This window comes from Cervus canadensis, chromosome 3 (genome assembly GCF_019320065.1).
Source record: "Cervus canadensis isolate Bull #8, Minnesota chromosome 3, ASM1932006v1, whole genome shotgun sequence".
NCBI lineage: Eukaryota > Metazoa > Chordata > Mammalia > Artiodactyla > Cervidae > Cervus > Cervus canadensis.
The window spans coordinates 30,965,207-30,990,152 of NC_057388.1; the positions used below are offsets into that span (position 1 = coordinate 30,965,207).

The 24,946-nt window shown below is 38.1% G+C and overlaps 2 protein-coding genes across 6 annotated transcripts in view; one reads left to right on the forward strand and one right to left on the reverse strand.

Moving 5' to 3' along the window:
• The window catches only part of LOC122438231 (phosphatidylcholine translocator ABCB4), a 70,963-nt gene extending 66,378 nt beyond the window's left edge, over nt 1-4,585 (forward strand). For 3 of the 4 annotated variants that reach the window (XM_043462868.1, XM_043462870.1, XM_043462871.1), the window contains 2 exons: nt 2,681-2,827; nt 4,330-4,570. In XM_043462868.1, the coding sequence (XP_043318803.1) occupies nt 2,681-2,827; nt 4,330-4,533 (351 nt within the window). In that variant the 3' untranslated portion in view covers nt 4,534-4,570. Of the gene's footprint in view, nt 1-2,680; nt 2,828-4,329 lie in introns of all 4 variants that reach the window. The other variant, XM_043462869.1, reaches the window with a different exon arrangement.
• A 2,629-nt stretch (nt 4,586-7,214) lies between these two features.
• Nucleotides 7,215-24,946, reverse strand: part of CROT (carnitine O-octanoyltransferase) — a 49,752-nt gene continuing 32,020 nt past the window's right edge. For both annotated transcript variants that reach the window (XM_043462872.1, XM_043462873.1), the window contains exons 11-18: nt 22,394-22,477; nt 22,205-22,312; nt 21,848-21,978; nt 15,678-15,801; nt 14,245-14,323; nt 14,063-14,156; nt 13,824-13,943; nt 7,215-8,150 (exon numbers count right to left, since the gene is read on the reverse strand). In XM_043462872.1, the coding sequence (XP_043318807.1) occupies nt 8,030-8,150; nt 13,824-13,943; nt 14,063-14,156; nt 14,245-14,323; nt 15,678-15,801; nt 21,848-21,978; nt 22,205-22,312; nt 22,394-22,477 (861 nt within the window). In that variant the 3' untranslated portion in view covers nt 7,215-8,029. The remainder of the gene's footprint in view (nt 8,151-13,823; nt 13,944-14,062; nt 14,157-14,244; nt 14,324-15,677; nt 15,802-21,847; nt 21,979-22,204; nt 22,313-22,393; nt 22,478-24,946) is intronic.

Consider the following 24,946-nt stretch of genomic DNA (forward strand, 5'->3'; position numbering starts at 1 on the left):
TAATTCCCTGAAGCTCTTGTGTGTTAACTGTAGTTCATGCCTTTTTATTACTGAATCAGATGGATATATGGTCTGGATGGCCTGCAGGTTTTAAAATTTTTTTATTGGGGTATAATTGGTTTACAATGTTGTGTTAGTTTCAGGTAAACACAAAGTGAATCATATATATATATATATATATATGATGATTATACATTACGTATATGTGTGTCTCCACATACACTCAATTTTAAGATTCTTTTCCCGTAGAGGCCATTACAGAGTATTGAGCAGAGTTCCATGTGCTGTACAGTAGGTCATAATTAGTTCTCTCTTTTTCATATATAGTGGAGTGTTTCTGTCAATCCCAGTCTCCTAATTTAACATCCTCCTCCCCATTCCTCCCTGGTAACCATGTTTGTTTTCTACATCTGTAACTCTATTTCTGTTTTGCAGAGGAAAGAGAACGTTCCTGCCGCTGTTGGTGGGAATGTAAATTGGTGCGGCCACTGTGGAGAACAGTGTGGTGGTTCCTTAAACTAGAGCTACTGTATGACCTGCAGCTTTTTAAACTAGTCACCTACTGAAGTGTATTGAGATTGTTTCCAGTTAGTCTTTTAAGAGTAAAGCTGCTACAAGTATTTGTGTACAGGTTTTAGTGTGAACCTGAATTTTATTTCTCTGGGATAAATGCCCAGGAGTATAACTGCTAAACCATATGGTAATTGGTTGTTTAATTTTATAAGAAATGGCTAAACAGTTTTCTAAAGTGGTGTTGCTATTTCACATTCCCACCAGCAGGGATGAGGGATATAGTTTGAATCTTTGCCAGCATTTGCTGTTGCAACTGTTTTTTACCATCCTGTTAGGTACACAGTGATATCTTATTGTGATTTTAATTTGCATTTCCTAATGGCAGAGGATGTTGAACATTTTTTATATAGTTATTTGCCATCTATATTTCCTCTGTGATGAAATGTCTTTTCATGTATTTTGCCTATTTTCTAATTGGATTTTTTTTTTTTTTTTTACTGTTGAGTGTTGACAGATTTTTATATGTTCTACTTACTAGTAAGTCCTTTGTTGGAAATGTAGTTTGCAAATATTTTCTCCCAGTTTGTAGCTTATCTTTTTTCATCCTTTTAACAGGGTCTTTTACAAAGCTTAAGTTTTTAATTTTGATGAGGTCCCAGTTCATCCTTTATTTCCTTTTACAGATTGTGCTTTTGATGTCAAGTCTGAGAACTCTTTGTCTAGGCCTTGGTCCTAAAGATTTTCTCCACTGTTTATTTTCTAAATTTATGGTTTTACAATTTAGTTTTAATTTCATGCTCCACTTTGAGTTAATTTTGTCATAAGGCTGTTTCTCTTTAGTGTTTTATTTCTTTGGAGAGGACCTGTACTCTCCAATTTCCAGTCCCCAAACACTCCCTATTTGTTACCTCATTTAGTTGCTATCCTCGTTAGTATATAGCATATGTATAGTATATATATATAGTATATATCCTCGTTAGTATAGTGGTGAGTATCCCCGCCTGTCGCGTGGGAGACTGTGGTTCGAGTCCCCGACGGGCAGGTAACACACCCTTGGAGCTTCTCTGGTGGCTCAGAGGGTAAAGCGCCTGTCTGCAATGCGGGAGACCTGGGTTTGATCCCTGGGTCAGGAAGATCCCCTGGAGAAGGAAACAGCAGCCCACTCCAGTACTCTTGCCTGGAAAATCCCATGGACGGAGGAGCCTGGTAAGCTACAGTCCATGGGGTCACAAAGAGTCAGACACAACTGAGCAACTTCACTTTAGCAGCTGTGGCTATAGCCAAATTGCAGTGAGATCAATACGGATTTGAAAACTAAGGTAAGAATTCAGTGACACAATTTTCTGTTACAAGTAATTTAATCTTATATTGCATGCTATGTATTTTTTTCTCTTGATTACAAATTCCTTAAGGGTAAGAGAGGCAGATTCATTTTTGTACTTCCCACAGTTCTACCATAACAGGTAGTCAGTAAATATTTAAGTGAATGAGTGAATTTAAAAAAAGAGTAAATTAGGCTCTGTGTGGGTCATGTGAATATTTTAAATTAAAAATGTTGAATACTGACATGTAACCATTTTAGGACTCCTGCTGGCTCAGATGGTAAAGAATCTGCCTGCAATGCAGGAGTGAAAGAAAGTGTCAGTTCCTCTGTTGTGTCTGACTCTTTGTGACCACATGGGCTGTAGCCCACCAAGCTCCTCTGTCCATGGAATTCTCCAGCACAAATACTGGAGTGGGTAACCATTCCCTTCTCCAGGGGATCTTCCGACCTCAGGATGGAACCCAGGTCTCTTGCATTGCAGGCAGATTTTTTTTACCATCAAGCCACCAGGGAAGTCCATGCAATGCAAGAGACTTCAATCCCTGGGTTGGGAAGATCCCCTGGAGAAGGGAACTGATGTTCAGATAATGATAGGAATTAGACAATTTGTTGCAGAATATGAAATGAAATGAAAACTAAGATCATTAACATTCTAGTTTGAGTTTGAATGTCATGTTAAAAAAAAAAGTAAATACACAACTTGGTAGTTGTTATAGAAACTTTATTATTAAGTATTTTTTTCTACAATTAGAACTGTCAAGTGTTAAGTAAAGTTTATTCAGTATACTATTAGGATTTTTCTAAACTAGAACCTTACTAACTTTATTAATGGCTAACTTGCAGAAATATGAAACAAGAGTGGGAGACAAGGGGACTCAGCTTTCCGGGGGACAGAAACAGAGGATTGCTATTGCCCGAGCCCTCGTCCGACACCCCCGCATCCTACTGCTGGATGAAGCTACATCAGCGCTGGACACTGAAAGTGAGAAGGTACGGCGTCCTACTTCACATCCCATTCAATTCATAAAACTAAACTTTTTCATGCAATCATGAGAAAAACACAAACAGCTCAATATTTTTAAAGAACTCTGGCAAAAAAAAAAAAAAAAAAAAAAGTGGACAGAAGTCCTAGATATTCTTCAAAGAAGACATACAGATGGCTAACAAACACATGAAAAGATGTTCAGCATCACTATTAGAGAAATGCAAATCAAATCTACAGTGTAGTATCACCTCATTCCAGTTAGAATGGCTATCATCAAAAAGTCTACAAATAATGCTGGAAAGGGTGTGGAAAAAAGGAACCCTCCCACACTGGTGGTGAATGTAAACTCAGACAGCCACAGTGGAGAACAGTATAGAGGTTCCTTAGAAAACTAAAAGTAAAGTTAGCATATAATGCAGCAGTCCCACTCCTGGGCATATATCTGGAAAAGAAACTTGGTTTGAAAGGATACATGCACCCCAGTGTCCTTTGCAGCACTGTTTACAATGGCCAAGACATGGAAGCACCTAAATGTCCATCGACAGAAGAATGGATAAAGATGTGGTACATATAAACAATGGACTAATAAACCATAAAAAGAATGAAATAACGCTATTTGCAGCAACATGGAGGGACCTAGAGGTTACCGTACTAAGTGAAGTCAGTCAGAGAAAGAAATACCATTATGATATCATGCAAATGTGGAATCTAAAAAATAATACAAAAGAACTTATTTACAAAACAGAAAGACTCATAGACACAGAAAACAAACTTATGGTTATCAAAGAGGGGAGGGATAAATTAGGAGTTTGATTTTAAAATATAGATACTACTATATATAAAATAGATAACCAAGAACCTACTATATAGTATAGGCATTTTATTCAACATTTTGTAATAATCTATGATGGAAAATATGAAAAAGGATATATGTAACTGAATCACTTTGCTGCATACATGAAACTAAGACACCATTGTAAACTATATTTCAATAAAATTTTTAAAAGATAGGTAAGCACAGAAAAAAGTAAACAAATGTAGACAGCAGTTATTTTGAGGTAAAATATTTTTATTTCATCCCTTACTTCCAGCATTTTCCAAATTTTCTAAAATGATTTTAGAAAATATTATACACAAAAAGTACTTTTTATACACAAAAAGTACTTTTATTGCACTTTTTGTTTGAATGCTTTAGCATATTAATAATGGAAAAACTGGGAAATAAAAACACTCAAAATTGAAGCTGTTAGTTCAAATTATTTTGTGACTGGTTAGAAAATTTAAATACTTGTGAAGATTAGTTTGAGAATACATTTTTATTATAAAGAACATAACTGTATGCAAGACGGACTATGTAAAACTCAATACATAAAGCTAAAAATTCAACGATGACACAAGAAATGAAAGGTGACTTTCTTTTGTATAGATGGTAAAAATATTTGGATTTCCTTTACTTTTAAAACTTATTTCTATCATTTTTAAGGTGAGGCTTCTGTTCTATTAATAGATTGTCCAAGAAGCCCTGGACAACGCCCGAGAAGGCCGCACCTGCATCGTGATCGCTCACCGCCTGTCCACCATCCAGAACGCAGACTTGATAGTGGTGATTGAGAATGGCAGGGTCAGGGAGCAGGGCACGCACCAGCAGCTGCTGGCACAGCGAGGCATCTACTTCACCATGGTCAGCGTCCAGGCTGGGACAGAGAACTGATGAACTCTTGTTATAGTGTATCTTAAAAATAAATTCCGACAACTTTTTCTGATTTAGAGACTTCTTTTATAAGTCACCATAAAACATAGGTATATCTTATTCCAATTTGCAACATCCAATTTGGGGTTGGATATTACAGCTTTTGAAATTTAGTTGTTAAAAGTAACATCTGGCTTCAGGCAGCATGAAAACAGCCTGGCTCTGAGTTACCAAAAATGTATGGAGAGAATACTACTCACCATAAAAAAAGAAGTAACACCATTTGCAGCCTCATAGATGGACCTAGAGATTATCTTAATAAAATCAGTCATTATCTTAACTAAATGTTTCTCAGACAAATACCATATGATATTGCTTAAATATGGAATCTGGGATCAACAGAAACACACTACTATATATAAAAATAAACATCAAGGACCCACTGTATAGCACAGGGAACAATATTCAATATCTTGAATCTATAATGGAAAAGAATCTGAAAAATAGACATATAAAAATAATGGAATCACTTTGCTGTATACCTGAAACATTGTAAATCAACTATATATGAATTTAAAAAAAGAAAGTAAAAAATTTAGGTATATAAAACTGTAGATTGAAGATGTAATCCAATCCCTATCACATTATTCATGACATTTTCTACAGAACTAAAATAATCCTAAGATACATATGGACCCATAAGAGACAGAGAATTGCCAAAGCAATTATTTTCCTGAAGGAAAAAAACAAAGCAGGAGGCCTAACCCTCTCAGACTTCAGACAGTACCATAAAGCTAATCAAAACAGCATGTTATTGGCACAAAAACAGACATATGGATCAATGGAACAAGACAGACAGCCTAGAAGTAAAACCACACACCTACAGTTAATTAATCTTTGACAAAGGAAGCAAGAATGTACAATGGAGAAAAGACAGTCTCTTTCAGCAAGTGGTACTGGGAAAGCTGGACAGCTTCATGTAAATCAATGAAGTTAGAATACTCCCTCACTCTGTAAGTGAAAATAAAATGGCTTAAAGACAAACATAAACATTACACCATGAGACTCCCTAGAAGGGATCATAGGCAAAACATTCTGACATAATTCATACCAATTTTTTTTTGGCTGTACCAAGTCTTAGTTGTGGCACATGGGATCCTCTATCCTCATTGCGGCATGCAGGATCTTTAGTTGTAGCATGTGGGATCTAGTTCCTCAGCCAGGGATTGAACCTGGGCTCCCCTGCATTGGGAGCATGGAGTTTTGGCCACTGGACCACTCGGGAAGTCCTCATACCAGGGTTTTCTAGGTCAGTTTCCCAAGGCAACAGAAATAATAACAAAAATAAATAAATGGACCTAATCAAACTTACAAGCTTTTACAGAATGGGAGAAAATATATACAAATGATGTGAACTAGGGACTGATTTCCAAAATATACAGCTCTACAACTCGGTAAACAAACAACCCAATCAAAAAATGACCAGAAGTCCTAAACATTTTTCCAAAGAAGACATACAGATCGCCAACAGGCATATGAAAATATGCTCAACATTGCTAATTATTAGAAAAACGTAAATCAAGACTACAATAAGGTATCACCTCACATCAGTCAGGATGGCCATTAAGAACTCTACAAATAACAAATACTGGAAAGGGTACAGAGAAAAGGGAACCTTCCTATACTGTTGGTGAGAATGTAAGTTGGTACAACCACCATGTGGGGAAGAGGAAGGCAGCTCAAGAGGGAAGTGATATATGTATACTTATGGCTGATTCACGTTGTACTGCAGAAACCAACACATTATAAAGCAGTTTGCCCCCAATTAAATGTTTTTTTAAAAAAGAGGAAAAAAAAAACCAGCCAAATGATTCTAAGTGTGCTGACAATCAAGTCAACACTTGTACTAGTGAGTATAAAGGTCTTAACTCGGATTTCATCTTTGTAGTCTGTATTAACTCTTAAGGATACATCAAGTGCCATAGAGGCCAATTCTGAATGTTTTCACAAAGAAATAACAATGACAACCAGTCATCAGAACCAGAACCTATGAAAATGTAACCAAAAAAGGATACATATTCTACAACCAGTGCACTAAATGTATTGTAATATTTGTGGTAGGTTGCTACAAAATGGCCCCCAATAAACCATGCCTTCTTGTGCCCACTCATTTACATTTACCAAATTATTTATAAATTACTTTGCTGCTCCTTTTACTGTGAGGCAAAACCTTTTTCCTCCTCCACTTGATCCTGGGCTGCTCTGGTAACTCGTTCTAGCCAAGTGCACACAAAAGGGACATCATGTGCCTTCAACATGACTTCAGAGCCTAGGCCTCAAGAGGTCTTTCAACTTCCACCCTTCCCTCCTAGAACATTCCCACTGCCCAGTTCGGAAGTCCAGGCTAGAATCCTGAATGATCAAAGGCCATGCAGACAAGTCCCAGCCACCATGTCCCCAGGCAGGTGTGAGGCTGTCTCAGACTTTGCAGCCTCACCGCCTGCCTGGTACGGGCAGCGCTGTAACTCAGGCAAGACAGCAGCACAGCCGAGCGAGTGGGCACAGTCCACTGACACATCATGGGACGACCACCTGTTGTGAGGCAGTAAGTTCTGGGGGCGGTTATTAGACAACAAATATGCAACTGATCAGAAAGTAGAGGGCCACAGAGGAATGAATCACTCAAACACAAAACAAGAAGCTATGTGATTTTGAAAATTTTATTTTCTGAGGGTAAAAACTATAAAACTGGATAAAGGAAAAAGAAATCCTGAGAATTTGATTTAGTATTCAATCCTTTTAAAGTCATTAAGTTTAAATATAAGTGCTTTAAGTTCATGTTCACAAAACTAATTATTGGTTTGGCCAGAAAGTTCATTTGGCTTCTTCTGTAAGATGCTATGGAAAAACCCAAACAAACTTTGGGCAATTCAATGTAATGATATAATAAATTTTCGAGGGTTTTTTGTATGTGTCAGAGCATGTAAACCTCCTTACTGCAACCTAATTCTGTCTGTTCTACATAAACTTTCAGATTAAACTGTAGTGGTCTTTCCTAAACATAGTAGGCTTGTATCCTTGTGGTGAATGTGGAACCACTGATTTCAGGGAAGTTAGCGTCCAATCATGTATTTCATATCCTTTGGCAACTAGAAAATGTTAAAGTGCTTGAAAGATGGACTCTACAATGATGTCCAGAGAGACTTATTACCTACTTAGGTACCAACAAAGATATTTAAGAGTTAGAGTTGCACTGTTAAAAAAATTTGCATTGTTGAGGCTGATCTTAAACTTTGCATAGTTCTATAATCATATTGTAATTTGCATTGCTGCTGCATCAGAGGAAGCTTAAAAATATTTCTACTTTCTATGTCAGGATAAATCTTGAGAGCATGATTCTACTGGTCTCTACATTTAACAAGTTTCCTTCAGTCAATATCCCTTCCTATCTCACAATACCACCCACTCCCGGCACCCAATTATATATTTTGGTAAGTGCTTAATAAATGATTAGTCTCTAGAGATGAGGCGTTTCCATCAGTTGCATCATATCATGGAAAGCATGAAAAACCTGCTGAACCAGCTTCTCTGCATCAGTCTCTGGACATGACTTCCAGGCTGAACAGGACACAACAAACCTGCGAAGCACAAACAATGAATGATTACACAACACCTGTCCGCACGGACGGCTCCAAGGGTGACAGGGGAGAGAGCCGCGGCCTCTACTCCCCCGGCTACTCATGTGTGAGACAGGACTGTTCGCTCACCATGGGCAAAGGTTACCGGACACAGGAGAAAGTAAAGCCACAGTTGTGCATATAGCGCAACACCCAATTTACCTTGTAACTAGAGCCTAAGGACAAAAGGGAACAAGAAACTAGTCAGAGCTCATGGGTGCTCTGGAGTTAGGTCTGAGTGTGCTAAATAACTCTTCTTCCTATATAAGACCTTCCTAACATGCCACAGATGGGATGAGTTAGATGAATTCATGCCACTGTCTGCAATAAAACTTCAACTATTTTTAAAGAATACTTGAAGAGAGTAAACAAAAATAATAAAATAGAAAAAGAAGGGTAAGAGGAGAGAAAGGCTGTTTCTAGAAAAGCCAGAGAAACTTTCTTGAAACCAAGATATGCCCTCCACACTATGTTCTTCTAGAAGCTCCTGGTGAAGAAATCCCCTATGTAGTAGCCGATAAAGGTGGCCCCAGGAAGCTGAAATAAATAGGAAGAAAGCCTGGCTCTTCGAGGGTTCAGAGCAGAAATGTGGCTACTAATTCTCTTGGAACTAGTTTTCCCCTTTATAGACACACAAATTTTCTACACCAAAGCATGCATTATGCTCAAGTTAAACAGATCGCCAGTCCTGGTTCAATGCATGAGACAAGTGCTCAGGGCTGGTGCACTGGGATGACCCAGAGGGATGGGATGGAGAGGGAGGTGGGATGGGGGTTCAGGATGAGGAATGCATGTAAATCCATGGCTGATTCATATCAATGTATGGTAAAAACCACTACAATATTGCAAAGTAATTAGCCTCCAACTAAAATAAATACATTTTTTAAAAAATAAAGATGTTGTATAATATAAGTCTTGCGGATGACCATGCGATTTTCACATCACTGAAAATTAAGACAGGAAAGTAGGTATCTTCGACATGTACTTTAGACAAAGCAGAATGAAACAAAAACATGTTCTGGCTCAGTATATAATAATGAAACCAATGTTTGAGTGGATTATATTTGCTGAAAGATATATAGGAACTTACAGAAAGTCCTGCCTTGCTTTCACTGGTGATTCATGATCAGTAGGCATTTTCTAGCTATACTGTACATACGCCTCTAAATATTTAGCAAAAGCTAAGTATTTCTTCACAAAGAGTAACGATTTCTGTGTTAAATTTTTTTAAATTCAGTTATATTTTTAAACTATAGAAAGAATAATCATTCCTACATGCATAATTCACCAAAGAATATACACAGATGCCAATAAACAAAGAGAATGTCTTTCTTCATATGAATTCAGGTTAGGTTATATTTTCCTATAAAAATTTGTAGACTGCTTTATAATGCCTAAAGTTGGCAATGATGTGATAAAATAAGGAATACTAACTATCATATTATTATTTGTAATGTGAAAAACTGGAAATAGTAGGGAAGTGGTTTAATTATGGAAATCCATAAGACTAAACCTCAGATACACAGATGACATCACTCTAATGGCCAAAAATGAAGCGGAACTAAAGAGCCTCTTGATGAAGGTGAAAAGAGGAGAGTGAAAAAGCTGGCTTAAAACTCAACATTCAAAAAACTAAGATCATAGCATCCAGTCCCATCACTTCACAGCAAGCAGAAGGGGGGAAAGTAGAAACAGTGACAGATTTTCTTGTCCTGGGCTCCAAAATCACTGCGGACAGTGACTGGAGCCATGAAAGTAAAAGATGCTTGCTTGCTCCTTGGAAGGAAAGCTATGACAAACCTAGACAGTGTATTCAAAAGCAGAGACATAACTTTTTTGACAAAGGTCTGTATAGCCAAATCTGTGGTTTTTCCTGTAGTCATGTAGAGATGTGAGAATTAGACCATAAAGAAGGTTGATGCTTTCCAACTGTGCTGGAAAAGACTCTTGAGAGTCCCATGGACTGCAAGGAAATCAAACCAGTCAATCCTGAAGGAAATCAACCCTGAATATTCATTGGAAGGATTGATACTGAAGTTCCAATACTTTGGACACCTGATGCGGAAAGCCAATTCACTGGAAAAGACTGATGCTGGGAAAGATTGAGGGCAAAAGAAGAGGGCGGCAGAGGATGAGATGGTTGGATGGCATCACTGACTAAGGACGTGAATTTGAGCAAACTCTGGGAGATAGTGAAGGACAGGGAAACCTGGCGTGCTGCAGTCCATTGGGTCACAGAGAGTCAGACACAATTTAGTGACTAAACAACAAGACTAAATATTACTCAACCAAAAATACCTCAAAGCATATTTAATGGCACTGAGAAATGCTTGAAATAATATTGAGAATGCAATTCACAAAAAGGGTGCTAAAATACTTATAATATGATCTACATTTATAAAAAAGTATATGCTATAATCTATGCACATTATAGATTAGAAAGATAATGTCATGTCTTACAATGGAAATGTTAAATTTGTTCTTATATTTTTCCATATTTTACAAAATATTTTAACAATGAGCATGAAGTACACATAAAATAAAATGCTATTTCAAAAATAAACTAACTTTCTCTAGGTCATACATTTTCAAGCTTAACAGTGAAGGAGAAATTCCTTTCAGAGAATTTCTATGTATTTGGGGTATATACACAGTAATGACTCAGAAATTGAGTACACCTTGAGCTCTGACTTGTTTTCTGAGCTCCAAACTCATATATCCAACTGCCTACTGGCATATTATCTTGTATATAAATACAAATTATAGTTAATTCCTATATTAGCAGAAATTTTGAAGTGACCATGTACAAAATGAAATTATTACTTCTACCCTAACATACCCATTTCCCCTGTAATTTTCTCCATCCCAGTAAATGCCACCATTAGAATCAGTAATCCATCAATAAGTCTTACTGGTTCTACCTCCAAAACATCTCTCAAACCTCTCTACTGCTCTCCACCTTCAGTATCAACTGCCTTGTTCAACACACATACCTTCCATGCTTCCTGATTTCTTTCACCTCATTCTTGTTCATAATACTATCTACCTAATTTATATTGCATATAACAGCCAAGGGTCCTTCTCAAGTGTAAATAAAACAAGTAACTTTCATACTTAAAATTGGTAAAATGCTTCCCATTACTTTTCGGAGGAAATCTAAACTCCTTACCAAGGCCCTACATCAACGGAGCACCCCAACCAAATCAGTACCTCCAGGAATACTGTTTCTAAAGCTCACCAGGTAATTCTCAGATGCAGTCAGGGTTGAGAACACTGCCCTTCCTGCCAGTTTTCGCTCTGGTCTCCCCCTCTTCTGTCTCTTCTTCTACCAACTTCCCACTCAGTTGTTAATGTATAGCCACACTGCGCCTTAATATTCCAAGCTCTTCCCTATCCTCAGACTTGCGTGCTTCTGCTAAACAACAAAGTCACTGGGAAATAGGAAGGAGCACATGTTGAGCTGGGGATTCAAAAAAATTAAAAATCATGTTCTTGCAGGCTTATATTCTAGGAAGTAAAGATAGATAATACACACACACACACACAGACACACACACACACACACACACACACACAGACACAGACACACACACACACACACACACACACACACACACACACACACACACACACACACACACACACACACACACACACACACACACACACACACACACACACACACACACTGGGTGATTATAAATGTTAAAATGCAACAGCTGTGTGTGGGGAAAGGGGACTGCTATTTTAGATGGTCAGGGAAGGCCTCTCTGATGAGAGCCTCTGAAATAAGGTGGTCACCCTTGCACATATTGCAGGTAAGAGACTACTAAGAGGAGGAAATGACGGCTGTGAGGGCCTCGAGGACAGTGCTTTCCCGGCAGGTGGAAGGTAGCCATTGGGGCTGGAGTGGAGGCAATCAGAAGCACTGCAGGAGACAAGGTCAGAGAGGCAGAAGAGAGCAAGATCATGAGGGTCTCTCAGGAGGACTGGATCTCGTGTGACTGAAAGGAAAAGCCCTCGGAGGGTTCTGAGTAGGAGAATATGACTTGGGTTCCATTGGGCCATCAGGGCTGCTGCGCAGAGAATGGTCTGCAGGGAAGGGAAGCGAAAGCAAGAAGAGCCCGGAGGACCTGCTGCAGAGTGAGCGGGGGACAGATGCTGGAGGGCTGTCCTCCTGGCGATTGATATGATGAATTCCTTCACGTCCTCGCCATCTCAGCCTCATCAGCCCTCCCTCAGACACTTCCCCTGACCACACACCATATAAAGCAGCGCTCTGTCTCCCTGCCAGTTTGTTTCTATGGCCACATTGACTCAATTATTTCCTCTGCAATATTCACCATTATTTGCAGTCACCCTGCTTGTTTGTCCCCTTTGGTCCCTGTTTCCCATGTAAAAAGTACAATCCTCAAGAGCGGGGATCTCGTCTGCCTTGTGTCCTGAGCACCCAAAGCAATCTTCGGCACATTGTAAGTTCTCACTAAATATTTCCTGAATGAGTGAATAGAAGTTCTGTCCCAGGATCATGAAAAATTTATTTTTTCAAAAAGTCAAAGACCTGAGGCATATCTGGCCTAAACTTTTAACCCTGCATGCAAGGTGAGATCCATGACTTGGCAGGGAATATGTTACAGTCTTCAGTTTTCTCTGTATGTGATAATGATTTTTGACTTCTGACTATTGCAAAAAAGGATAATAAGATCCATGTTTAAGCTTTATCATTAATTCACAAATTAATGTATAGAAACTGCAAATATGACTATGGGAATATGCCATCTAAGACTTAGATGTCAACAAACACAAGCACCTCGGGTATACACAAACACGCTTGACATGGCAGATAATAAAATTTTGAAAAAATAATATTGACTAAATTCTTTTAAAAAGGAAAAGTAGAAAAACAGTATTTTAGAAAGTGAAACATGTCAGACATACCATTATTTCCATTTTTCACATTCCACCTGAAATGCCTCTAAGCCTGCTCTCTTCTTATTCACACAGTGCTAAATGTAGCCCTGTTATTTTAATTCCCTGACCCAAGCTCTTACAGAAGAGACAGCCAGACTCTATGAACGGGGACCTTCCAAGTCTTTGTCAATTCCTGATTACCTTGTTCTCCACCTCTCTTTCTCTTGCCAGGTTTTAGTATTTTCTTTCTCACTCTTTCCAAAAATTTAAGTCAAACCCCATACAATAAAAATGAAATGCATCTGAAAGGGTAAACCATCCTTTTCTGAATGTAAATTAATTTACCTTGTCTCTTGTCCTGGTATCACTGCTACTGTCTATGACTGTACTAACAACCACATATGTTTAGACCATCAGTTTCTACCTGAACTTAGCATCAAATACCTGAGGTAGAACAAGTATGGTAATATGTGTACTGATTTTGGAGGATGATGAGGACATGGTCACCGAGTCAATGCTGAAACAGTGTTGTGCACAAAACACCTCAGGGACTGATATCACAAAAGTCTCAAAAGCAGGAGAGACTAATTATGCATCAAACACCTAAGTGGTAAAAAATAACTGCCCATGGAGCAAGTGACAGACAAGAACATCAGAATCATAGTGCAAGGAAGACACTCAAACAATGAAAACGAGCAGTAGGAATAAAAAGAGCAGGCTCACCTGTCATCTCTGATGTGATAGAAGAACCCATAGCCATTGTGCACCATGGGGGCCATCACGCCCTGGACTCTCAAATAACCAACCAGACTGGTTGAGAGAACAAAGTTCCCACCGCCTCCACTGTACGGCACAAAGAAAGGATATTTTACTAGGCCTATAGAGGCTTATGTTGTTTCTGAAAAGCTTTGAACATCCAGGAAGAAGAACTGCTGAGGTGACAAGACACCGCTTTACGTTACCTCCTGGAGAAGAGGGGGTCTGTGAAGAGTTCCGGAACAGGGAGGCCTTCCTCCTTTGCTATGAGTGAGAGGCCTAAAAGATGACGGTCAAATCCTGCAATAGAACCCCAAACTTGAGGTTAGAAGAATTTCCTGCACAAGATAATTTTTTTTTTGAGTGATAATAATTCCAGTGTAAGTACCTTTTCCAGTTGAACAATCTTTCATCATTTTATTATGTTTTGCAAAAGCTTCTAACATCATGTGCTGCCGCTCAAGAAGCTGTATTAAAAAATCAAGAGATACTTTAATAACAGACTGTACAGAAACCAAACAGAAAAACCTGAGCTCAAGGTAATTAGAAATTGGGTAATTTATAAGAGAAAAAAGAAAGAGTTCAAGAAAGACCTCGAGACACATAATTTTTGTGTCTTTTTTAGCACTTCTTCTATTGCCTTTAAAAAAAAAATGTATTTTATATTGGGGTATAGTTGATTAACAATGTGGTGTTAGTTTCAGGTGCACATCAAAGTGATTCAGTTCTACATATACATTATCCATCCTTTTCCAGATTCTTTTCCCATTTAGGTGGTTATGCTCTGAAGACTGAGCAGACTTCTCTATGCTTTACTGTAGGTCCTAGTTGGTGATCCATTTAAAATATATCAGCGTGTTCATGTCAATTCCAAACCTCCAACCTATCCCCCCTCAACCCTTACCTCCTTTCACTGCCTTTTCCCTCCTATACGCTCTGAGACTTATTTCCTTTCCAGAACAAGAAAATAGGAACCTGTGGGTAGCACTAACATGATATTAACAAGTGTAAAGACAAAAGCAATTATGATTTCAAAACGAAAGCATAGTTGTACAAAAAAGATAATTAAGCAGCTCCATGAAATTAAAGTAAGGCAACACATATATAACTAGGTGCTTTTCTGGTGGCTCAGTGGTAAAGAATCCACCTGCAATGCAGGAGACAGGGATTCGATCTCTGGGTCAGGAAGATCCCCTGGAGAAGGAAATGGTCACCCACTCCATTATTCTTGTCTGGGAAATCCCAGGGACAGAGGAGCCTGGCGGGCTACAATCCATGGGGTTGCAAAGAGTTGGACACGACAGTGACTAAACAACAACAATATATAACTATGTCTATTAAGACTAAAGAAGCAAATGCAATACCAAAACAGCAGTGGGAATGCACTACTCTTTTGTGGTAAATGCTTAAAAGTAAGTATAAAACAACAAAACATATAAAGCTATATTGGTTCTAATATTAAAAAAAAAACCTCATTTCAAAAACATTCAACCACATCAAGAAAAGTTCCCTTGTAAAGGCGTTTGGGAAGAGTCTGCATTGTGTGCGTGTTATCTAAAGGCAGATCAACAGTAGTGAAATACTCAAGGTGTGGGAAATTACTTTGCCTAGAAGATGATGCAAATGGGCTTATCAGGTCTTCCCTGTTTCTTCCTCTCTCCAAGTACATACTTCACTGACAAATGAAGAAATGTTTGACAGTTTCCAGGAAAAAAGGTTTGAAAATATTTTACTGATTCAGGGATTTGAAGAAGTTAGTTATTCAAGGGTCAAGTTTCCTTTAGGACAAACAACTTATCTTTTTGCTTTTTGAATACTCACACTGGTAGAAGGATTCTGCATGGATTGGCACCAACTGACTGCTTCTACTGTACACGGTCGCATAGTCTCTGTACGGCCATGATAAAATAATCTTGTCATAGCTGTTTCATAGCAGCAACCGGGACTATAAGAAAAAATGAAAATGAAAGAGAATGTATCATGAGAAAGAAAACACTATAATGTTACTACAAAGAGTTTACCTAGTAAAGCTGGCTTTGGTCAGAGATTAAGTTCTATGGTATAGACTGCAATTGAGATTTTCAATAACAAACAGGCTATTTTCAACAGCCAAGAGCAAAAACTACTCAGGCCTGGTATAACAAATGTCTCAAAGGCGTGGCTGCCATCAGGCTGTATGCTTTGGTGTCTGTGGTAGGTGGCCTCTAAGATGCCTCCAGCTCCTAATGCCCTGGTATAGCCCCTCATGGTGGGTGCAGGATGGCCTTGGTGTCTTCTTTCTAACAAAAAGAACAGGACAAAAGCAGTGAGAAGTCACTTCTGAAATCAGGTTACAAAGTGAGCTCTCTGATGAGCTCTCACTTCCTCACTCTGAGGAAAGCCTGCTGCTGTGCTGGGGGCCGCCCTGTAGAGAGGCCCAGCGAGCAAGAAACAGAGAGGCCTCTAGGCTACAGCTTGGGAGGAAAGGCACCTTACTCATAACCACGTGAGTAAGACTGGAAGCACATCCTTGTGAAGGAGTGCCTTCAGATGAGGACGTGGCGCTGGCTGACACCCTGACTATAACAACTGAAGTCAGAGGCATCCAGCTAAGCTGCGCCTGGATTGCTGACAGACAGAAAATGTGAGATGACAATTAAGCATTTGCTGTTCCAAGCTACTAAGATATCGGGTAATTTGTTACACAGCAATAGAGAATACAGTGCTTGGCCTATATGAGAGAACTAAAGGCCAAGCACTCTGTATTCTCTATTGCTGTGTAGAGCTTGAATGACTGTAAAATTAAGTAAAAGCATTATTTAATAAGTTCCCTAGGGCAGCAGCCCTCAAACCTCTGGGATCTAATGCCTGATGACCTGAGGTGGAGCTGATGTAATATGAGAAATAAAGTGTACAATAAATGTAATGTGCTTGAATCATGTTGAAACTATCCCCCTCATCCCCCCACAGAAAATCTGTCTTCCACAAAATCCATCCCTGGTGCCAGAAAGGTTGGGAACTGCTGCCCAAGGATGATGACTATTTTCCTGGGTTAGAGAATGATATAAATGATATAACAACTTTTGGTACAAAGCTCTCTTTCCTGGTGATAGGAATTCAGAATTAAAGCAATCAAATGGAATTAGAGTAAAAGGTCTGAAAGTGGGTACTAAAAGGGGTCAACACTGTTTTATTTTTTGGTCCTGCCACACAGCTTGTGGAATCTTAGTTCCCTGACCAGGGATCAAACGTGGGTCCGTGGCAGTGAAAGCATCGAGTCTCAACCACTGGACCACCAAGAAACTCCCTCAAATAGTTACTGGGCCTCCTCTGTTCAGTGTTTCTATGACCATTTCCCTGAGCTGAACTAGTATCGTTTCCAAAATGGGAATAAGAAAGTGTAAGTAACAATTTAGGGACTTCCCTCCTGGTTCAGTGGGTAAGACTTTGCCTTCCAATGTAGGGGGTGTGGGTTCAATTCCTGGTCAGGGAGCTAGGATACCACATACCTCCTGACCAATAAACCAAGAGAGAAGCAATACTGTAACAAATTCAACAAAGACTTTAAAAATGGCTCACATAAAAAAAGTTTTAAAGAAATTAAAAATAAACGCAGTAAGAATGAATGAAAAAATATCACTACTCAGCAACTTGTAATGAAATAATAGAGATATCTTGGTAATGATCATCAATGGCCACTAAAACCATTAGGTAAAAACATCAGGGAGGAAACTTTATAATGGATGTCGGCTAACAACTGAACAGGATATGATAGGAAACAAATAAGATGAACTATATGATTTACTGTTATAAAAAATAATAAAATTTACTGATTACTATTTTCAAGTTTCCAAATCTAACCATCAGTTTATAGGAAACATGGGAGACAGAGCAAGAATGCTTAACAGTTTTTTTACTTAAAGGACAAATACATAAAATAGTAGTAAAAATTTATGTTAATGAACACACAATGTAAAAAAATGTAATCTGTGACAAAATAAAAGCACAATGATGGACAAAAGCACAGCATATACTACTGAAACTAAGCTGGTATTATTCAAACTAGGTTGCTATAAATTTAAGATGTTAAATGTAATTTCCAAGGTAGCCATAAAGAAAACAGCTTTAAAAATGGAGACAAAAAAGACAAGGAAATCAAAATGGTACATTACAGAAAGAAATCAACTAAATACCAAAAACGGCAGGAATGAAGGAACTGAAGAACAAAACCACGTAAGACCTGCAGAATACATAGCAAAAGGGCAGAGTTCTTCCTCATCAGCAATCATCTTAAATATAAATATATTAAACTCTCCAAAGGTAGATTTTGGCAAAATGAACAAAAACGTAAGTCTATATACTATCCTCAAGGGATTTGCTTTAGATACTAAAACAGATAGAGGTTAAAAATAAAAGGATGAAAAAAATAGTAACCAAAAGAGAGCTAGAGTGGCTACAGATTTTTTTTTTCTATTTGGAGTGGCAGTATTATTATCAGACAAACAGTATTTTAAGTAAAAAGCTGAATGAGACACACAGGACATTATATACTGATAAAAGATATAACTCATCAAGATATAACAACTATAAAAATATATGTACCAAACAACAGAGTTCAAAGATACATGAAGCAAACTCTAACAGAATTGAAGAGAGAACTAGACAGCTCTACAACAAGTCATGGACTTCAGAAATATCCAACTTTCAATAATGGATAAAACATGTAGACATAAGATCAACAAGGAAAGAGAAGGCCTGAGCAGCAACTACACCTAAAAGACAAGGGCTTCCCCAGTGGCTCAATGGTAAAGAATCCGCCTGCAATGCAGAGATGCAGGTTCAACCCCTCGGTTGAGAAGATCCCCTAGAGAAGGGCATGGCAACCCACTCCAGTATTCTTGCCTGGAGAAACCTACGGACAGAGAAGCCTGGTGGGCTACAGTCCACAGGGTCACAAAGAATCAGACACAACTGAAGCAATTTAGCATGCACGTGTGCGAAAGACAGATTGAGAATATGCCACTAGGAAATAGAAGAATATAAATTCTTCTCAAGTATACATGGAACATTTACCAGGACAGCCATATAATAGGGCACAGAATATCTCAATAAATTTTAAAAGACTGGAACCATACAAAGTATCTTCTTCAATGACAATAGGATGAAGCCAAAAAGCAACAGAAGAAAAACTGAAAAATTCACAAATATGTAGAAATAAAACAACACACTCAACCAACTGGTCAGGGAGAAATCACAAGGAGTATCAGAAAACACACTGAGATAAATGAAAAGTAGAACAGAACTTACCAAAATTTATAGAATGAAGCAAAATCACTGTTCAGAGGGAAATTTATGGCTCTAAATATTTATATTAAAGAAGAAAATCTCAAATCAGTAAATTAACTGCACACATTAAGGAATTAGGAAAAAGAAGAGTAAACTAGACCCAAAGCCAGCAAAAAAACAAATTAAGATCATCATAGAGATAAAAAAAAAAAATACAGATATGAAAAACAAAGAAAGTGAACTAAACCAAAAGTTGATTCTTTGTAAAGATCAACAAAATTGACAAGCTTTTAGCTGTACTGACTAGAAAAAAGGGAGAAGACATCAATTATTACCATCAACTATGAGAGGGCATTACTACTGACTTCACAGAAATAAAAAAGCACCATAAGAGAACATTATGAACAACCATTTACAATAAACTGGATAACCTAGATGAAATGGACATATTCTGAGAAATACACAAATGACCAAATCTAACTCAATGAAAAACAGAAATCTGACCAGACATATAACAAGTAATGAGATAAATCAGCAATCAGAAATCTCCCTACAAAGTTAAGTCCTGGACCAGATGGCTTTACTGATGAATTCTAAATTTTAAAAAATCAACCACCAATCCTTCTCAAACTCTTCCAAAAACACCAGAGAGGAGGGATCATTTCCTTACTCATAAAATGAGACCAGCATTACCCTGACACCAAAACTAGGCAAAAACACGGTAAGAAGAGACACTACAGACCAATATTCCTTATGTCCAAAATCCAAATAGTATCACTCAGTCACATCTGACTCTTTGTGACCCCATGAACTGTAGCCTGCCAGGCTCCTATGTCTGTGGGATTCTCTAGGCAAGAACACTGGAGTAGATTGTCATTTCCTCCTCCAGAGGATCCTCCTGACTCAGGGATCAAACCCTTGTCTCCTATGTCTCCTGCATTGAAGGCGGATTGTTTAAATGCTGAGCCATCAGGGAATAGATGCAAAAATCCTCTCCAATTTACTAGCAAATTGAATTTAACAGCAGATTAAAAGGATGACACAGTAAGTCTCCTACATATGAACCTTCAAGCTGCCAACTTTCAAAGATGTGAACGTGTGTTCACTTATCAATCATGTGAGTTAGTTCACGTGTCTGGCATACATTGTCATGAGCATGCAACCTTTGCAAGTGGTTGTTCAAACTGCCCTCCATCTCCTATTGCAGATGATCCTTCAGCTCCACCATCTCCCCATCTCCTCTACCTCCTCCAGTCAGTAATTCTTCCTGCTTGTTCACTCAATGCCAGCCTCCATATGGCAGCTGTTGTACTGTACTACTGTATTCTTCAAGGTACTTTACTATAAGATTAAACGTTTAATTTTTCATGTTTGTTTTTTATATATTATTTGTGTGAAATATATAAACCTACTACAGTACAGTGCTATACAGTTGACTGTGTTAGTTGAGTACCTAGGCTAACTTTGTTGGACTTACTAACAAACTGGACTCAGAAATGAGCACTCAGAACAGAACTCATTTGTATGTAGGGAACTTACTGTATGCCATGACCAACTGGGATTTATCCCACGAATGCAAGGATGGTGCAACATATGAAAATCAATGTAATACACCACATTAATAGAATGAAGAAAAAGACCTACATGATAATCACAACTGATACAGAAACAGCTTTTTATAAAATCTTGTACTCTCCCATAATAAAAAGTGAACAAAGGAACTTCCTCAATATGATAAAGATTTATGAAAAACCCACAGTTAACACCATACTCAGTGGTGGAAAACCAAAAATTTCCCAGCTAAGATGAATAATAAGACAAGGATGCCTGCTTCTGCCATTCTACTCAACATAGTACTGGCTATTCTAACTATAAAAAAAGAAATAAAAGGCATCCAAATCAAAAAGGAAAAACTGAAGCTATCTCTATTCATAGATACCAAAATGCTAAAGAATCCACAAAAAAATTGTTAGAGATAATAAATGAATTCAGTTTTTCAGGGTATGAAGTCAACACACAAAAATCAGTTGCATTTCTATACACTAGCAATAAGTAATCTGAAAAGTAAATCAAGAAAACAATTTACAATAACATCAAAAAGAACACACAGGATTAAGTTTACCCAAGGAGACAAAAAGACCTGTACACTGAAAACTAGAGAAGCCACTGCAATGAGAAGTCTGTGCACAGCAACGAAGAGTAGCTACCACTGTCTGCAACTAAAGAAAGCCCATGCACAATAATGAAGACCCAGCTCAACCAAAAATAAACAAAATTTAAAAACATAAGGATACATATTCTCAGATAAAATTTTAAAAAGATCAAGAAGCTTCCACTTCTGCTTCGGATGTAGAAAGTCACAACATACCATCTCTCTTATCCTAAAAATGAGTAAAGACTAGATTCCACAAAACTCTATCTTTTCATGAGCCCATCTGAAAACAGGCTTCAAGAAAACCAAGTGATCTGAATTTCAAAGCATGGCAAACCTCTGTGAGATGAGAACAGGTACTTCAAAAGTATCAAGGTAATGAAAAACAAGGAAAGACTGTCAGAGTGTCACAGGTGGAAACCTAACAACACTGCTGATCAAAGTACAAATTACGGCACAGCGCCAAGTGGGGGGAAAACCTCAGAGGAAACACGGGAGTTACAGTAGAAAAGCTAGAATAAAGATATCCTCTTTGGCCTCCAGACTCTGAAAATGGAGAAGGACTGGTCCTCACCGTCCATGAAGTCTGTAATAGGCCAGCTGAAGGGCCAGCTGAATAAACGTATCAGGGTGAAGCTGCTTCTTCTTGGTTAGCTTTTTGCCAAAAGACGTAAAGGCATACACCACAAGCTGGAGATCGGATGCCTAACAAACAGAATTAAATGGGAAGAGTGAGCATATACTCAAGGGGAATACCCCCAAAGATAACCAAATTATTATTAGCATTAAATGAATAAAACAGAAATAAAAGTGTTAAAAGCTATAACTTCTAAATGTTTTATGCCATCATACTTGGATGATAGCCAAAAATTCATACACAGTAGTTAAAAGATAAAGTATTAACTATCAAAGAGAAAAGTGAAAAATCTACCTGCTTGAAATACTGGGCCTTAGCTTGGCTGATGTCATTTAATACTTTTTCATCCACAGTGAAAACAAGCTCCTCTGGAACCGGTATATCCCGTACTTTTTCCGAGCCCTGAAAATACAGAAAACTTAAAAATACTGTATCTATAAAAATATGAGGTGAAAAGGGAGGAAATGATTTGTTCTAACATACCTTCCATCTTCCTTCATTCTCAATAATGCTCTCATCAATATAATTGCAGATTTTTACTATAACCATTGCATCAAAAGGAGCATGCTAAAATGAAAACATACAAAATTTTGAATACTTCATGTAAGCTAAGACTTGACCCAGTATTCTATTTTCATTTTTGCCCCACTCTTAACACACAAGAGCAGAATTCTCATCTGCCTCACTTCATAATGATAAAGATAGGGATATTCTACAGTATAGTAAGCAATTGATGTATTTTATTTCCTGAGGAAGAACGCATATTTAAAGTTAGAAGCAACTAATCAGGGCTCTTGAAGTAATGGGAAGGGATGTAAAGTAAATATGAATCATAAAAAGAAGACAATTGCTATTTGTACTGGAAGTTAAAGGAGGTATACACATATACGTATAGAATGGTAAAATGTTAAGGAATGGTAAGACCACTATGGAAAAGCAGATGGAGGTCCCAGTGACATGTATGCCAGGTAACAAGACTCACCGGTCATGGACAAACCCTCTTCTAACTGCATCTCACAGCTGCATAGTATTCTGTAGCTTTACAACACATTTTCACAGACACTGCATATATTGTTTCACTGAGACAATAGTGTTAAAATGCAACCAGTAAGAAGAGCAATACTGAAGTGCCAATACTTTGGCTACTCGATGCAAAGAGCTGACTCATTAGAAAATACCCTGATGCTGGGAAAGACTGAAGGCAGGAGGAGAAGGGGGTGACAGAGGATGAGATGGTTGGATGGCATCACTGATTCAATGGACATGAGTTTGAGCAAACTCTGGGAGGGAGTGAAGGACAGGGAAGCCTCGTATGCTATAGCCCATGGGGTGGCAAAGAGTCGGACATGACTGAGCAACTGAACAACAAATGTGATCTCCACAAAACCCTCTAACAAAGAGAAGACAAAACAGTTGAGCCCAGGATTTTAAATCCCTAGAGGGAAATGTGATTATGTAGTCTAATCAATAAAGCACATATTTTAGTACCAACGTAAGAGAGCAGCAACATGATTCTAGATCAAGAGCAAGTAACTTTACAGTATATATGCTTTACTAATAATGTTTTATATAGGTTAAATAGTATTTTCAATAATCATCTTGGGGTGCAAGAGTAACCTACATGGAATTTTGAAAGCATATTATCTAGTGAAGACCATCAGATCAATTTTATAAATATATGGGGGATAATGCATACACAGAAAATGTGTCCACACACTTTACTACAAGAAAGCATCTCAGTTGTACAAAGACACATGCTCATTATAGGACCAGTATTTTTATCCCAAAATAGAAAATATGATTAAAATTACTTTCTCCTGAATTTGAGCAAACCGCAGGATATTGGTGTCATCAGTAAAAATCAAAGTAGTACAAGGTGGTAATTTTAGGGGGCTTGGAGTGAGGGAGGAAAGCAAGAAGATGAACTCTTGATGATGAGAGTAACTTATCCCTTACATAACAATGTAACATTCGGTTTGGACAATTTAACACACAGTGAAACAAAACTCTCAAAATGAGAGTACGGAGTAAAAACTAGAAAAATATAAGTGCAAACAAATCAGAAGAGAGAGCAGGCAGAGGGGGAAAATGGTTATGAATAATATTAAGCTCAGTTTTAGAATCTGGAGACAGGAAGAGACTTTTAGGAGGATGAAGGCAATGTGAGACACACATGAAGAAGAGGGAGATCCTTTCCATCCGACAAGTCAAGGAGAGATGGAAGGAAGAAGCCAGAAGGTTGTTAACTACTTTACAAAGCACAGTTTTCAGGGAATAGTGAGGCTGTAAACCAGACTGAGGAGAATCAAACAAGGAGCTGAAGAGAAAAAAGCTGAGGCAATTAACAAGAATCTTTTGTCAACAGGGGACTCTTAAGGAAGAAGAAAGACAACTGTTAACAGACATTCTACTACTTGCACATCAACTACTTCACCTTCTTTGGCAGTAACAACTACCTTATTTTTCTTTAGGCAACCAGCACACATCTCTGTGGTGGTTTGAATGAGTGAGTGATCCTACTAGCTGGGTCCCAAGGTTTGGCAGGTGACCCAGGCCAGGTGGACTCCCTGGAATGTGCACAAGATGCACACAGGCTGATACAACCAACGAGCATTATTCTCAGGTCTTTTGCTGGAACCAGAGGGGTTAAAAAAAAAAAAAAGCTGGCTATTTCCATGAAGAACAATAACGTACTAGGAGAGCTGTGAAAACATGAGATTGTAGGTAAAACCATCACATGGGACAGTCTACATAAAAATAAAGCTGAGCCTAGAAAGTGATGCCAAAAAATGTAGAAATTTCTAACGAAAGCATCTGGACATTGGAAGTCAGCCTGACCCAAATTTAGCTGTATCCCATGCCACAAATATCTCCGTAAGGTAATGACAGTTTGATTTAGGTTGCTATCACCTAAAACTGAAAAACATTACTGATTAATACAACTACTGAACCCAGATCAACAGGTCTTTTTAGTATTTTAGTCACTAAATCTTTTGGAGGAAAGCCCCCAAACACAAACAAACAAAAAAATCTATC